The sequence below is a fragment of the Chanos chanos genome, chromosome 2 (genome assembly GCF_902362185.1).
Source record: "Chanos chanos chromosome 2, fChaCha1.1, whole genome shotgun sequence".
NCBI lineage: Eukaryota > Metazoa > Chordata > Actinopteri > Gonorynchiformes > Chanidae > Chanos > Chanos chanos.
Genome location: NC_044496.1, coordinates 10,096,610 through 10,112,134, shown reverse-complemented (window position 1 = coordinate 10,112,134; position 15,525 = coordinate 10,096,610). Strand labels below are relative to the sequence as shown.

The 15,525-nt window shown below is 39.6% G+C and overlaps 2 protein-coding genes across 2 annotated transcripts in view; one reads left to right on the top strand and one right to left on the bottom strand.

Annotated features, from left to right (window-relative positions):
- Positions 1–7,203, top strand: part of kcnq1.1 (potassium voltage-gated channel, KQT-like subfamily, member 1.1) — a 34,624-nt gene extending 27,421 nt beyond the window's left edge. Inside the window, exons 14-18 of the mRNA XM_030794193.1 lie at positions 2,011–2,086; positions 2,939–3,033; positions 3,299–3,345; positions 3,559–3,620; positions 6,994–7,203. Of these exons, the coding sequence (XP_030650053.1) occupies positions 2,011–2,086; positions 2,939–3,033; positions 3,299–3,345; positions 3,559–3,620; positions 6,994–7,203 (490 nt within the window). The remainder of the gene's footprint in view (positions 1–2,010; positions 2,087–2,938; positions 3,034–3,298; positions 3,346–3,558; positions 3,621–6,993) is intronic.
- A 6,668-nt stretch (positions 7,204–13,871) lies between these two features.
- cdkn1ca (cyclin dependent kinase inhibitor 1Ca) lies at positions 13,872–14,672 on the bottom strand. Its single transcript, XM_030794192.1, has 2 exons — positions 14,117–14,672; positions 13,872–13,984 (listed from the first exon to the last, which is right to left on the bottom strand). Exons 1-2 carry the CDS (start codon positions 14,670–14,672, stop codon positions 13,872–13,874), a joined length of 669 nt encoding a protein of 222 aa, XP_030650052.1.
- Between the last annotated feature and the right edge of the window lie 853 nt (positions 14,673–15,525).

The following is a 15,525-nucleotide window of genomic DNA, read 5'->3' as shown; positions in this document are numbered from 1 at the left end:
CAGCATTAGTGGCGTGGTGATTTCCTGTCACATGGTGTATCTCTTTGATCTTTATTTGTTGTTCCTTTGACAATCAGTGTCACAAACAAGTTCTTTTTAGTGCCCGCCGGCCCTGATCGTCAGACCCCTCAGCCCATCTGTGTACCAGTCTGATATCCAAGGTCTTGAGCTCAGTCTTTCATTTGATCTTTGCACCACAAATTTGTGAATGTTGATTTTTTTTCCATTGTAAAATTCCCTGAAGTAACCCAGAGTTTATTTTCCATTCCTCAACAACTAAATTACACCAATCATGTTAGGGTGCTGCTTTCAAGTGCTGTTAAACTCACTTTTACTTTGGTGAGTGTGTGTATTTTTTTTAACATTAAAAGTGCTTGATGACGTAATAATCAGTTAACACTGTTAAATTTTCATTTAGTGGTGAAGAACCTGCTGTATCAGAAACACAAATACACACAAAAGGACGAGTTTTGTTTAGTGAGCAGTAACACGCAATGAGACAAAGGACATGGGAGATCTGTTTAGTGAACAGTAATGCGCAGTAAGACATGCCCAGATGAGACTTATTTTACAATAGACTACACATCTCCCACTGCTGGCCTGGCATTTACACTAAAGGACTTTACACTGTTCTCAGAGAGAATAGACTCATACATTTCTTTCTTTCTTTCGTTCTTTCGTTCTTTCTTTCTTTCTTTCTTTCTTTCTTTCTTTCTTTCTTTCTTTCTTTCTTTCTTTCCTTCCTTCTTTCTCTCTTTCTTTCTTTCTTTCTTTCTTCCCTTTGCTCTCTCTTTCTTCCTTCCTTTCTTTCTCTCTTTCCTCCTTTTTTTCTCTTTCTCTTCCTTTCTTCCTTTCTCTCTCTCTCTGTATTTCTCTCTCTCTCTCTCTCTCTCTCTCAGTCCCAGTGGGACTCTCTCCTTTGTCTTTGGCTATTGGGCAGCAGTGGCATTGGTCCAGGCTTTGTGCCAGCGGTGGAGGCAGATGGTGACCCTGTGGGTCATGAGACCAGCGTGGCTGTGCTGGTGAACAGTGTTCAGAGAGGAAGTCCTGCTGCCTCAGGGACAGATGGACCCGTTCCCATGGTCCCTGTGTGATGATTCTACTCTGTCCCACCACGCTCCAGTGGAATGTCAAACATTCCCTGATGTATCATTCCACAGTGGTCTGTGTGTGTGTGTGTGCTGATGTGCTCCTTTCTTGATCTGATTTGTGGTGGTAGTCATTATGAACACAAAGTCAACTGCTGTGTACAAATGGACAGCACTCCTACATAATAACATTACATACTATCTCATTCATACAGTGGTTCTTTGAGTTGCCGACAGTTGAGAACATAGAGATTTTGTGAAATGACCCGTATGTCATTCTTAAAGGGAAAAAAAAAAGCTCAGAACAATAACTGAACACAACATTACATTATGTGAAAGTGTGTAAAATCTCTGGCGCTTCTAAGCTGTCTTGGCCAGACCATCTCGGAGATGAGTCAGTCTCTGAGCTCAGATTTGGGGTGAGGAAAGATTGATCGAATCTCGTTTTCATTTTAATACAGCTGCTTTCTCACTGTGTACCTGGTGCATGAATAATGAGCCCTAGTTGCTATTTTGTCTCTGTGCGTCTGTTTTTTTAAGGTGCTTTTGTGACTCATTCCCACATTCATCTGTCCTCATCACTCTGTGTTTTCACAGTGCACTGCATGTTTGCATGTGGCAAATCAGACTAGATATATTATGTCATAGATTGTTCCTTCGCACGATTCCTTTTCTTTTTCATTTCACATTCTCTCTGTGTCCCTTCTTTCTCAAGCCTGTTTTTTCTCATGGTTTTATGCGTGTATCATCTTTTTGTTGAATAGATAAAATATAAGTATAGTCTTTGTTTCCAATAATCTCTCTCTTTTTTTCTCTCTCTGTTTCTCTCTCTCTCTCTCTCTCTCTCTCTCTCTCTCTCTCTCTCTCTGTCTCTCTCTCTCTGTCTCTTACAAACACACAATACACACACACAAACACACAGGTTGCGGGAATCCCACAGAGCAGCCATCCGTGTCATTCAGAAAATACGTTATTTGGTGGCCAAAAGGAAATTTCAGGTAAGACTTTGGAAACAACCATCAGCCCAAAATGAAGACTGCGTTCTTTTTTACTTGTCCTCTGAAAATGCTGGATATATGGGCTTAAATGGACACGTGACCTTGGACAGACACAAAATTTACCTTAGAGTGGTTTTGATGAGATTTTCACGTAAAATATCCATTTATTTTCCACTCCCTCTTCCTCTTACACACTGGTGTAAGAGGAATGCCAAACACACACACACACACCGTTGTACATCCGCTGTTGCCCCTCTATGTCGCTATGTGACTGAAGTTAGGGCAGTGTTTAACCCCTTTGTCTGTGTCAAACAGGTGTGAATGTTTGCCTTTGTCACAGGTTGTCCTGATCAAGCAACACTTGAGCCCAATAATGAACAGGCAGTTTCACACACCCGTCAGATAAAAGCACAAAGAGTGGGCTGTCTGTGCTTGGGTTTTTGTGCGCTTAAAAGGAGAAGAATCAGTGTTACGCTGGTGTGTGTTTGGATTAAGCAAATATGAGATCTACTCTTCAAAGCAGGCACTGAAAAGAGGATCTTAGAGTGGAGGTTCACTAATCCTTTATACCAACGCTGGCTTGTCAATGTTTAATAAGGTTTTATTACACCCAAAGCTCAGCCCTGAAAACTTGGACTTACTTCATCATGGCAGATACTTGACTAAAATATCTGAAACCTTCTTTTATTCATGTATGGCTTATAACTAATCAGCCCGTCATTATATCATAAAGCATTAGAGACGTGAACCTGAGCCTGTGGCCAATCTTTAGACAGTTGTTTTAAAGTGCAGTGTAGCAGAGAAACACAGAGGCAGCCGAGACATTGTAATAACTTGTTTGTGTGTTTGTAGCAAGCGCGGAAGCCCTATGATGTGCGAGACGTGATTGAACAGTATTCTCAGGGTCATCTCAACCTCATGGTGCGAATCAAAGAGCTTCAGAGGAGGTGAGGCCGACCTTAAAGAGGACAAAATGAAATCATCATCTCATCTATAATAACTTGTTGTTCTGTATTCCAAACTGACAGCGTTGTATCTTGGTAAATAAGGCTTTTATTGATTTGAACAGAGTGAATAAAGCGCAGTGAAGATATGATAATAAATGGCTTCTTATTACATTGAAAATACTGTACTCTTGATCTTCCCTGGTTGAGTTTTAAAGATTTTTCATGTTGGTTGTTTCCATTTTTCAATTCTCTAATTTTTTTATAGACTGGATCAGTCTTTGGGAAAGTTAGCCTTCTTCCAGACCAGTTCAGGTAAATTTAAATTTAAGATGTCAGTTGCGCCTCTCTCCCACTCTCTGCCTCTCTCCCTCTCTCTCTCTCTCTCTCTCTCTCTCTCTCTGTCTCTCTCTCTCTCTCTCCAGTGTTATTGCTGTCCAGTTTTGCCATTTGCCTGCTGTTTTGTTTAATAGACAGACAGTCTGCAGTTCTTTTCTCCGCCCATTCATGGTGATTTTTCTTGTATAGAGCGAGTGAAAGACAAAGGCACGAACACCATCGGCTGCAGACTCAGCAGGATGGAGGACAAGGTAAACCCTTACACCTGATTTTCGATAAAGAACATGTAACAACAAGTATGTTATAGATTTGATTTCTCTCAAAAGGAATAAATCTGGTCTATTCAAAAAATGCATTTAAAACAAATGCCAAATAGCTTTACATATGTAAAATCTCAGATTCTCTCTTTCTCTCAGGATCTGTAACATACAGTCGCTGGCCGCTTTTACCCAGAGAGGAGAAGAAAATCTCCTATTGCACATCATAAACTCCAAACGCGAGATATATGATGACTGTTTTCTGTCATTTACGTAGGATAATGTTCTTATGTTCTTTCTGTAATTTGTCATCAGTAGGGCTTGACAGGCGTGCTCAGTTTACATACTGTGTATCGTCTGCCGCTGCCCTGAGATATTTACACTGCTCAGGCTCCTTTGGTATATTATTGTTTATCTTCACTAGGAATTTTTAACCCCAGGACCTAAGGATTACAACGAATCAGCCCCAAAACCCTCAAGACAAAAATATCATGCCTTATCTTATCCACCTATAACCAAGACGAAAAGTCTCTCTCTCTCTCTCTCTCTCTCTCTCTCTCTCTCTCTCCCTTTTTCTCTGTGTTCTGATAAGAGAGCTAAGTGTCTGAGAGGATCAGTATTCAGTGCTGAACGTCTCAGACAGGCACAGACAGAGAGCTCAGTAAACACTCACTCTACTCCTGTTCATTCATCCACTGATTCAGCCCTAAATCCCTCCACAAACAGCTCTGCTTCCCCAGACACTGAACTCAGAGCAAGACACACACACACACACATACACACACACACACACACGCACACGCACACGCACACACAAGCACGCACACACACACTCAATCACAAATAGACAGGCTCTCTTTCTCTGCCATCCATTTATTCTTTCACTCTTTGTAACTTCAATATGTGATAACTAGAAGTGGTACAAATGAACATGAAAGAATTAAGCTTCTGTTTAGGCAGTGTATAAAAATATACCTGTAATATTTCATTTTCTCTCCATTTTAATACTGACATGCTGAAAAGGATCTTATCATATGGGGTCTGTGGTATTTGCTTACTGATGGGCTGAAGGAAAGTGTCATAGCTGACATGGCTTTAAAGAGAGAGGGTGAGAAAGATTCCTTGCTTGTTTCCATGCTTTCTGGACTATATCCATTTTAAACAGGAACTCAAATGTACATGACATGACCAAAAAAAAAAAGTTTTGACCAGTCCTTTCCTAACCAACTCAGTACTTGTCACCATGGAGAGAGACAGGGAGACTGACACAGAGAGAACACACACATACACACACACACACACATGTAGAGAGATAGAGAGAGAGAAAGAAACTTGCAACTGTTTTATTAAATAACAAAGTGTGCATCATCAATTTTTTAACTTTTCGTAATTCTGTGGTGCTCTCTAGACACACAGCTGACCTCACACTGCTGACACTGGGGCCTCTGTGGTCTGACAGGTGTAAATAGGTACCATACTTCACCAGATTTGTGTGCCCGCTATGTCTTTTGTGCAGCTTTTTTTGGCTGTTGTTGCTAGGGAGACACTGATGACAAGAGCCAGGAGACTCCACCTCCATGATCTTCAGTTTGGTTTCCCATAATTCAGTGGTAAACAGGAAACAGACAGTGTCTGGCATAAACAGGAACAAATGTCCAAGTTCTTTACGCAAACAGTTGCCTTCCCACCCACCCGAGGTCATTCAGCAGATCAGCAGACGCAGAGAGAACATATTGAACTCTGCCACCCACAGAGACACCCAGCTCTCTTCTCGACAGAGAACAACATCTAGCCATTGTTTTAAATAGAAACAAGTACATTAAATTCAAAAGTCATTCTGACACAGTCTACTGGAAACAAAAGGGCAAAGTTATTTGAAAGTTATTTGAAGGTGTGTGTGTGTGTGTGTGTGTGTGTGTGTGTGTGTGAGAGAGAGAGAGAGAGAGAGAGAGAGAGAGACCGTGCAGGATATCCTGAACATACCCATAATGTGCATTACGGTAGAGTAATTATGAACTAATACAGGCAACTGTTTTGTTTGTAGTTGGAATCAAAATCTCTGTTGGGAACACATATCAGAAATATATACGGCCTGTGTGAATGTTACACAGTTGTTACATTGAGCTAATGTGAATATTTGTTTATTAGAGTATGTTCATATGTCACAGGATGGTCAAGCTGTTTTGTAAGCGAGTATCTTCACTATAGATCATCAGCAGTTTTAATTCACTCTAAACTGCCACAAGCTACAACTCACACAACTGTTTGTTGCTATACTGTGGTCTGCAGTGTGTATTCATGCTGATGCGTGTGTGTATGTGCGTGTGTATGTGTTTTTGTGCGTGGCATGTGGACTGTTTATGTGTAGGGCAAGTAGTTCTCAGGGGAGTGTTTAGCACTCTCTATGTGTGTGTGTGTGTGTGTGTGTGTGTGTATGTGCATGCGTGCACTGTGTACTACGTGTGTGTGGTTCCTCATTTATGTCCCACAGTAAACAGTCTGCACATGTATGTATGTTAAAGATTAGGTGTTTGAATTATGTTTATGTGCAAAATGAATGCTTGTTTACAAACTGTTTTCTGCCAGCATATAGACGATACCGGCAGTTCAGTTTTGTAAAGGAGAGCTAGGGGGCCAGCTTCAAAGAGCTGTGTGAATGGAAAATGATTAAGGTTTTAAAAGAGGTATGAAAATAGAGCCAAGCTTTCAAAGAACAAAAAACGTCTTGGAGGAGAGGTTTTTCAGAGCTTGTCTTAACGTGTATGTGTGATATTGCTCTGCAATGTTTACACAACACAATCAATTTCTCATTAACACTTCAAAAATCAGCTTCCCTTGATAACGCTAACAGCTTTTTCCCCCCTTTCCGTTCATCATGCACTTTGTTTGGGAGGAAACACATCATACAAGCCACTTTGATCACTGATTTTAGAGAGCCTTCAACAGTATCATTTTATCAGAACGCATTCTGTAATCAGATACAGATAAGGTTGTTTTTGTTTGAGTTAATTTTGTTTATGCGTCCGTCATTAAAACTGGATGAGCAGGGCAGCGGGACACTGCGTGTGTTTTTTTGTTTTTTTTCCCTCAGAAAAACTTCAAAGCAGTATAACTATAGCGGTCTAACAGTTTCACTTGTAAAGCATGGCTTTAGAACAAAGAAAAAAAGTACTTATTAAATGAATGTAACTCATTTAATAAATTATTTTTTACTGTTAACCGAAAAAAAAAATTTTAAGAGCTATTCTTCTCTGATGAATTGCAATATAAATTTATTGCAGTAGGCTGTGGAGCAGCTTCTTGTAAAGGGAACAATTAAACAATGAAGTAAATGCCAAAACAATAAAACGTGCATTTGTTTCCACAGATCACTCACATGGATAAAACCCTCAGTCGCTTGGCAGAGTCCCTCAGCGTACTGCTAGACAGAGAGGGACAGAGTGGAGTTGCCACAGGGCAGGAGAGCATCGCTGCCCGACGTCGGGAAGCATTTAGGATGGTTACGCAGAACAGTCTGCCCAGTTATGAACAACTCACCATCCCCATCCCCACCCCCTCACAGGACGAGAGCTCCTGAGACACAGGAGGACACACTGCTTTTGCTATCTGGATATGCTCTTCATGAAAACTGGCTGGGTACCTGAAAAAAAAATGATGGCATCTGATCGTTTTATCGTATTTAAAAAAAAAAAAAAAAAAAAGTGGGGTAAACGCCAAAGTAACAGAGGGATGAGGTCATTTTGAAAGTGAGGCTGGGCAGGAAGATGAGAGAGAGACTGGATTAGTGCCAAGTATAGAGGATGAAGTGAAAAGCAAAGCCTGAGCGAGAATAAAAGAAAAGTCAAAAAGGAAAGAGGGCCGAACGTTTTTCTTAAAACATCACAGACACCACTTAGAAACCAGTATGCCTTTTTTATTATTATTATTATTATTATTATTACCGGTGTGCCTTTAAGTACAAATCTCAGGTCAGTTTTATTCTGTGGTTCATTTTGCTGTGGGTTATTTTTTGGGTAGAGGAGATGTGACTGAAGGTACTGGTACTTTGGGTTTTTGTGAATGTGTAAAGTGTTGATATTAGACCTTAGAATGGTGTAATTGTGAATTCACTGATCCACTTAAAATGAGTACCTCCTCATTCATAGAGTTTTCCTGAGCACTGTGCAAAAGTGAGAGTTCAGATGCTTCTGTGCTGGTAGTGCATTGAGATATTAAAACAGCACTTTTCCTGTGTTTTTCTTCAGAAAAGATAAAAATCATCTCTCATGCTTGGTACATTTCTCCTTAATTCATAGCTGATTGTTAAGAATGATGCCTTCATTGCAAAATCCTAGAACTGTTCAAAAAGGAAAAAACAAAAACAATAACATTGTCATATTGAAAAGAGTTAGTTATCTGTTGATTTTTTTGATGTCTAGTATTCTTTCTTTCCACTACAAATTTCATGCACGCACGCACTATATGAAGTCACATGACGACCTTAGAAAATGCCTCTTATTTATTATAATTAATTATGCTTATTCTGAACTTGTTACATATCGTATTTGGTTTAATAATTTATTGCAGTTTTCTGTATGTGAACAGTGATTATTGTGCACCAGACCAAGGTGACTGACAATTCCACATTATTTCTGTTTCATTTCGTTTTATTTTTCTGAGCCACTCAGCCAGCAGAAGATCTGTAAATAGCTCTGATTTTTGTTTTACTTTCCTTGCTAATCAATTTCAAATCATTTATCAGACTTTTATCTACTATTTATCTAAACATTTGTATGTACAAATTCTACAAATGCAAATAGTTTATTCCTGATTTGTGCCTTGTTGTGACGTAATAATGTTTTACTGGATCATTTTTAAACAGAATTATGCAATCAGTCATTTCGAGAATGTTATTTACAGTTTTGTTTGGTAAGCAAAAGTGCTTCATGTGCCTAACAGTGTAGAGGTTTCCTTTTAAGATGTACTTCTACTTATATTCCTTTCATGTCCCTCTGCGGAAATAATGACGGTTTCATCATCAATAAACACCAACATCAACATGTCATATACAAACATGCTCTCATTTTTTACTAAATTTCACATCTTCACACTTTCACAATGAATCCATATTTCTTTACTTTTGGAAATGATGACTGAATTCTACTACTACTATGTCTACATTTAATCTGCCTTTTTTGCAGGATCATATACCATTTTAATTTTCTGTACACCAAGGCATGTATTTTAGTTATGTAGACATAAGTAGAAATAGTAGACATTGTCCTGGCAGTAACAGAGAATAAGGTAGAGGTCCTGAACATAACTCACATTCTAAACAAGTTAACTTTGCACCTATCTGTGAGCAGAGATGTTTGTGTGTTTCATAATTACATTAAGTATTGTGCTCATAATGAGATTATTTTGCTGCCTAGATAAGTGTTTCAGTGACCGGGTCTATTTTTCTCCCATTTCTTAAGTGGACATTCAGTTATCAGCCACTCTTGCTTAGCAATTTAGAGCACTCAATTTAAATGGCCAACATACCACAAGAAAATGCATAATTGCTGACAGGAATGATACCTATTTCACTCTTTCACGTGGTATACATAGCTAGTATACATTTTAGGGCTCAAATTTGTCCATTGTTGAAGCTGTTTTATCAAATATCAGTTCCTATCTCCCCAAAATGAAAAAGAAGATCAAGATATTTCAAGATTTTGGAAAATACTGCATCAAGTCAGATTATTGCTCATGGTATTGTGAGATTATTAACGAATTATGACAAAATCAAAGCCAAAGCTGTTTCAGAATCATACAGAGAGAGAGAGAGAGAGAGAGAGAGAGAGAGAGTAACAGGGATATGTTTGAGAAAATGACCTAGATATAGCTCTACTTCGGTGAAGTTCTATCTAAGAGTGAAGGCATTTGTGGGGCTTTTCAAATTCCTTTAGAGTTTCCTGAAAGATCAATGACTGATGCAGCACACGACCATATGGGCAGCTCCATGACCTACGCCCTCTGGACAATACCTTTTCTCTTTGGGGTTGAAGGGGTTTGTTGCCATAGAGATGACTAGATGTGCTCTCCCTGATTCCCGCTCACGACCCTTGTGTTGGCTTTTGTGTCCTACTAGCCACAGCTGCAAACCAACAGGAATGCCACACTTTAACGCACGCCATTCTTGCCAGGTTGACAATATGTCCATTTAAAAGAACATTAGTGGCTTGTGTATGTAAATATGTGAGCAGATTACAAACAGCAAAGCACCAGAGAAGTGTGTCCTTTGCTTGCATACAGCTTTTTTTTTGCCATCATATGCTGTCATTTACATCTTTTTCCCAAAAGAAATAGTTTTATACAAAGTTCACTTTGAGTCATTTCGTGTCCACTAACACCTACATTGGTGCAAATGATCTTAAAACTGAACTGTTTTTGAATGCTCTCCTCCATTATTGTATTTTACTCTTGTAAATATATAGTACATCAAAATCATTTCAGTCATTCATTATTATGCTCCTTGAGTTGATTTTACACTGGTAAATTCGCAGTGTCCACAACAACAGTGGAGTCAGGCCAACTAGACAGCTGTGTTGGGGGGCATTACAGAGAAATTGCAGGACTGCTACAGTGGGGGTCTGAGACGTATGTTAGAGCAGAAACTCTAGGCCTTTGTTAGTGGTTTAAAAGGACACACTGCTGAGCAAACCTCACCACCAAATGGCATTAATCCAAGCTAGTGAACCTATAGAGGTGTATCCAGCCTTGAAGACGGAGCGCGCCAAATCCCTTGCCGTGTTATATGGGCCAAATGAATAAGGGAGGAAGACAGAGCTTTAGGATTGAGAGAAAGGGAACGTAACAGAGGAGATGGATGGTATGATAGTAGGGAAGAATGCTGATGTCATAGAGTGGAGATTTATTGCTGTGAGACCAACATCCCTCCACACACACACACTCACACAGTGAGAAAGAGAGAGAGAGAGAGAGGGAGAGAGAGAGAGAGAGAGAGAGAGAGAGAGAGAGAGAGAGAGAGAGAAGTAATATATGAAATTAATGATGAATATAGGTTTCTGTGGTTCCATCCTCCTTCCAAAAACAACATATGGCTACTGAGTGATGATGAATTAATATTACAGGAACAATGAAGCTTTGAGTCAAACCTTTAAAATGTCGATACTGAGTTTATGCAAATAATTATAAAAGGAGTTTACGTAAGATTTTCCTCAGCCTCCAGTAAGATTCACATAATATGAACCAATATTAGTACCAGATTGATTTTTTCTTTCTTTTCTTTTCTTGTCTTTTTTTTTTTTTTTTGAGCACTACAAAAGGCGGTCCACTACGGCACATTTTGTTTGATAGCTCCGAGTTCCGCTAAGACATGGTAAAGTGTCAACAACGATTCCTGTCCCCATGATGCATGATCGGTCTTTAGACCAGATACGTGCTAATGAGACAATACATAACATTACCCGAGTGAACAGAAGCTTATGAAGTCTTCAGCCGGCAAATTCACTCTTCCCTGGAGCCAGGAGATGAGCCATCTGGGCAAAGAAGTCCCGTTGGGATACCAAGAACAGCCGTAACAACCTACACATCATTATCTCAGGGTAAAACACAAATGATGAAGTCCGTGTAATTCCCTAGTGACTGCTAAACAACGTGTAACCTCACCCGTAGAACTCTCCACGAATATTTTCTCCGTTATCTTTACCAATAAATTGTTAAATAGAGGATTATTGAAACAGATGTTAATTGCAATAGCGGTGAAGGGGATAACAAGACATAAGCGATAATTTCGTTGTAATAACGTAACATGAAGCACGCATCTAGACTTAAACTTCACCCAAATTATGTTTGCTTTGTTCCCAGCCCCTCAGTATCTTCTTGTTCGATATTGCTCTTTAGAAGATAACTTTGTTTGGTTGAGGATATGTAAAGAGTGTACGTTGGATCTCCCAGGGTAACGTTCCACTCACTACTGGTGAATGAAATTCGATTTTCTCAACTTCTGTTAGGTTTTCAATGATTTAATGCTCTCTTTTGTGGCCTCCTTTTGTGCTACAAAAGTCACTTTGAGAAATATCATTGGCCGTTATTTTCTTTGATATAACTAGATGCAGTATTAGAAGAAAAAAACAACATACAAACAAACAGGGGTCCAGTGCACTAAGGGGTCTTTCATTAAACGACAAAGCCTCATTTGCAGGTGAAAGCCGTGGCACCCGCTCCTCATTTCGCCTTTGGGTTCCACTGATCCACTCTGCGCTCCGCCTGTCTCAGCGCCAGATGGCCATGGAAAAGGCGAAATGACCTCTGACAGGATTCAGTCCAAATACAGGCCGGGCTTTTACATGCAAAACGCGTGGAAGACTAATAGCCCGTGGCCTTCCAAAAAAACAAAACACAAAACAAACAAAAAAAAACGTGATGAAAAGTCATATTTTAACATTCATTAATTTTTCCAATCTTTTTCATCATTATTTTTCAGGAAGTAGGCTATTGCTTTTGTTTTTACTAGTGATGGCGGCCTTATAGTAATAGCCTTGTCAAGTGTATTAGTGGTTATTGCGACAATATTCGTTTCACGAGACTACAGCGATCTGCGTAAACAATTTAGTAGGGTAGCTGCTGATATGTTAACATATTTTTACCTACGGGCAGAATAAAATGCGGATAAATGTTTAAAATGGGGTGACACATAAAATATTTTTAAGATGATCTCGAGCCACAAGATGAAGCTTATGCAGTTCAATCAATAGTTTAATTTTGAACTCGATCATCCAGGATTTATTTAAAGCAAAAGTTTTCCCTATCACTTCTGCTATACTAAAATGATTTTCTTTATATTATGACGAAACGACAGTCACTGTATTTCGTTCCTGTTTGTGGATAATGAAAAATATTCGCTGACATCTCATTCCATCTTGAGGAGCTCTATGAAGTTCCTTTTTTTTTTTTTTTACAGAGAGTAACGTTATTTTACATGTGAGTAACGTTACACGATTAACGATTCCTCTTTACTCCGAAATGCAAATATGGACAAATAAGGAATCTGAACCGTTTCAGCATTACTGACGAACGAAACTGTTACTTATACATGAGCTGGATGCAGAACAATGGGGAGGGGGTTGGTAGCAGGCAGGTGGCTAGTTGGCTTGTAGTGTAAGTACGTTTCTTTGTTTTTTCCTCACCAATTGGTAAGTGTTTCTTTAGCAAGATTGTTGAGAGGGTGCTGAAAATGAATGTCCTCTGTAGCCTGCTTACAAAACGAGGCCCATGGGCACCTGCTTCGTTCACTATACAAAAAAAAAAGCATTTAAATCCCCCCTATAGCCTGCCGCACAGCTGCCGGCCGCTCCGCCCCAGACTATACGAAAACGTAAGAACTAGATCCAACACAACCAAGTAAATAAAAATACGATTTAATTTAACATTTGACAGTACAAAAGAACTGGCCAGAATTCGACCAGGTAAACAAAAACAATACACGTTCATTCAACATGTTTCAGAATCGGTGGCAACAACGCAAACAAAAGAAGCATTTTCTTAACTTAATATTTTAGTACAAAGTAGGCTAGCTGATATATTAAAAAAGGGGTTTCAGAGACATGTCCCGAGAATAAAATGCTTAAATAAAACAGAAACAACTGTAAATAAACAACAACTGTAAATAAAATATAACACAATTTCTAAGCAACATAAATAAAATATAAGTTAGTATATTCTCTGATTAAAAACGCAATACGAGTTTCTGACTTTGATCATGAGCTGTGTTCTCAAGACAGTGGATATTTAAGATTGCACACCGGTTATGGCATTATATAACCAAAGTATATGAAGTCACTATTGTCAGAGACAAAACTAGTTGCTACACACAGCCAGTCTGAGAAGATACTGCCTGGTTCTTCCATCCCATTTTTGTGAGCATTTGTATCCGCTCAACAGATGCAAACGCTGGCAGGCTGATGGTTCTCCCCGTGAGCGTACACCGAAAAGACCTGGAAAACAGCAGGCAAATAAATTGTGATGAACTTTAAACCTATGAAATGCGTTTAGGTGACATCTCATCGCAGATAATGGAAACAAACGTTAACCGCTTTCCGTTATTTCACAAAGAATAACCGCAGAACATCAAATTAGTTTTACTGCTCTTTCACCAAGCTCTATGAAGCCCACTTATACACATCAAGACATTCAGTACAAGAATGTAAAAAAAGAGAAATAAAAGAAACAGGACAGAAGTCCGTCCGGAACATACCATCATCATCGCATCCTCTTGCGTGGCGTTTGTTCCACCGGGACTGGGGAAGTTGGGTGTTGCGAAGTGCGTTCTATGTTCTTACTCTCAAACGTCCTTTTTCGTTTTGAGAAGAAATCTACAGAGAAATGACAAATTGCGTTAGACTGACAAAAGATCTAAAGGCGAGCCTTGAAACAGAAGAACAGTGTTCAGTACTTAAAATATATTTAAAATGGAGTTCCTAAAAGTGACGAGGGTGATATTTTACCTGTGATCTGTGTACTGGTGCTTCCAGACAAAACAGGCGCTGATGTCTTTTTCTGCCGACGGAATAAGGGTGTTAGTGATTCAGTTTTCCCTGCATTAAGTGTGTCGGATCGGTTCTCCTGGTTAGACTCGCTCGAATGGCATAAGACGCTTCCAGAGCTGACTACATCTTTTTCGCCAATGCATGAAACAAGTGCATTTTGTAGACCACACTCCGATGTGGCTGAATTATTTTTATGTGGCGTCACGGGAATCGGCAAAACAATTCGTGTTCTCCCATTTTGAATAGAGTCCTGATAGAACACCGGTGTCGAACTCGACGATACCTCCTGCCATTCGTATTCCCCTGGCAAAGGTGAATCTTTGTCGAAGTTAAAATTCCACCGTGTCTGGTCTCGCTCGGAGATTTCTCTGAGTTTGCTTTTCAGCTCACACTTCAGCTCGTCGTGATCCACCGGTCCGAAAAGGTTCCGACAAGCCCCAGTACGCGTAAGGAAGGGGAACGTACGCCGTACGACATGTCTTTCCAAATTTCCAGCAATGTCCAGTCTTGACATTGTGCGTTAGTAACAGTTGAAGATATTTAAACGACTTAAGAAAATTTGAAGATCTCTACTGTCGGCTTCTATTTATACTTCACAACGTAGTTGAAAGCCTTTGTCTGTGTCGAGACATGGCGCGACTTCTAATTGGTCCTCTCTAGTTCCGCCTCCGTGTTCTAAACCCCACCTCTGAATACCGTATTGGTTATTAGCAAATAATGGGTTGATGCCAGCACTGTGTGACTTCTGATTTGACCAAACAGTTGAACACGGCGCTTTAAAAAACATTACGCAGAATTAAATTGGTGGTACTGTTCCCACATATGCGTACAGACATAAATATGATGTCGGTTATTCTATAGGCCACATATCTACATATTTTAGCAACAGGCCTAACAACGACGGCAAGCCTATAGCTGAACAAGGTTTTGCAATTAATGTATTTAAAATCTGTTCATAGCCTATGTATGAATAGTCAAAGTTCCATTTTCTTTTTTGTTTTGAGAGCGCTTGTCAAACCAGATCCAAATTAAAGAGACGGCAGCGGTGCAAAGTTGAGAATTAAAACCGTCTTCCTACCCCTTATGCTGCTCGAACCACTGTGTGTGCCACATGTTGGTTGTTGTGCACTGATCTCTAGTGGCTATAGGGAGAATAACCATTTCTTATCTTATATGTCTGGCTGCCCTCTCAGCTGTTTCTGACGGAGACTAACGTCTAAAAACAGCGAGCTCACTATTTCCCGTTCTTGACTGTATTTACCTCTTATCATTTCTAGAAGTGACCTGAAGCTTGTCCATTCTACATCTCAACAGTATTTCTTTTACTTACTTCATTTTGTTAAAGGTCTTCATTAGAGAAGTTTTTT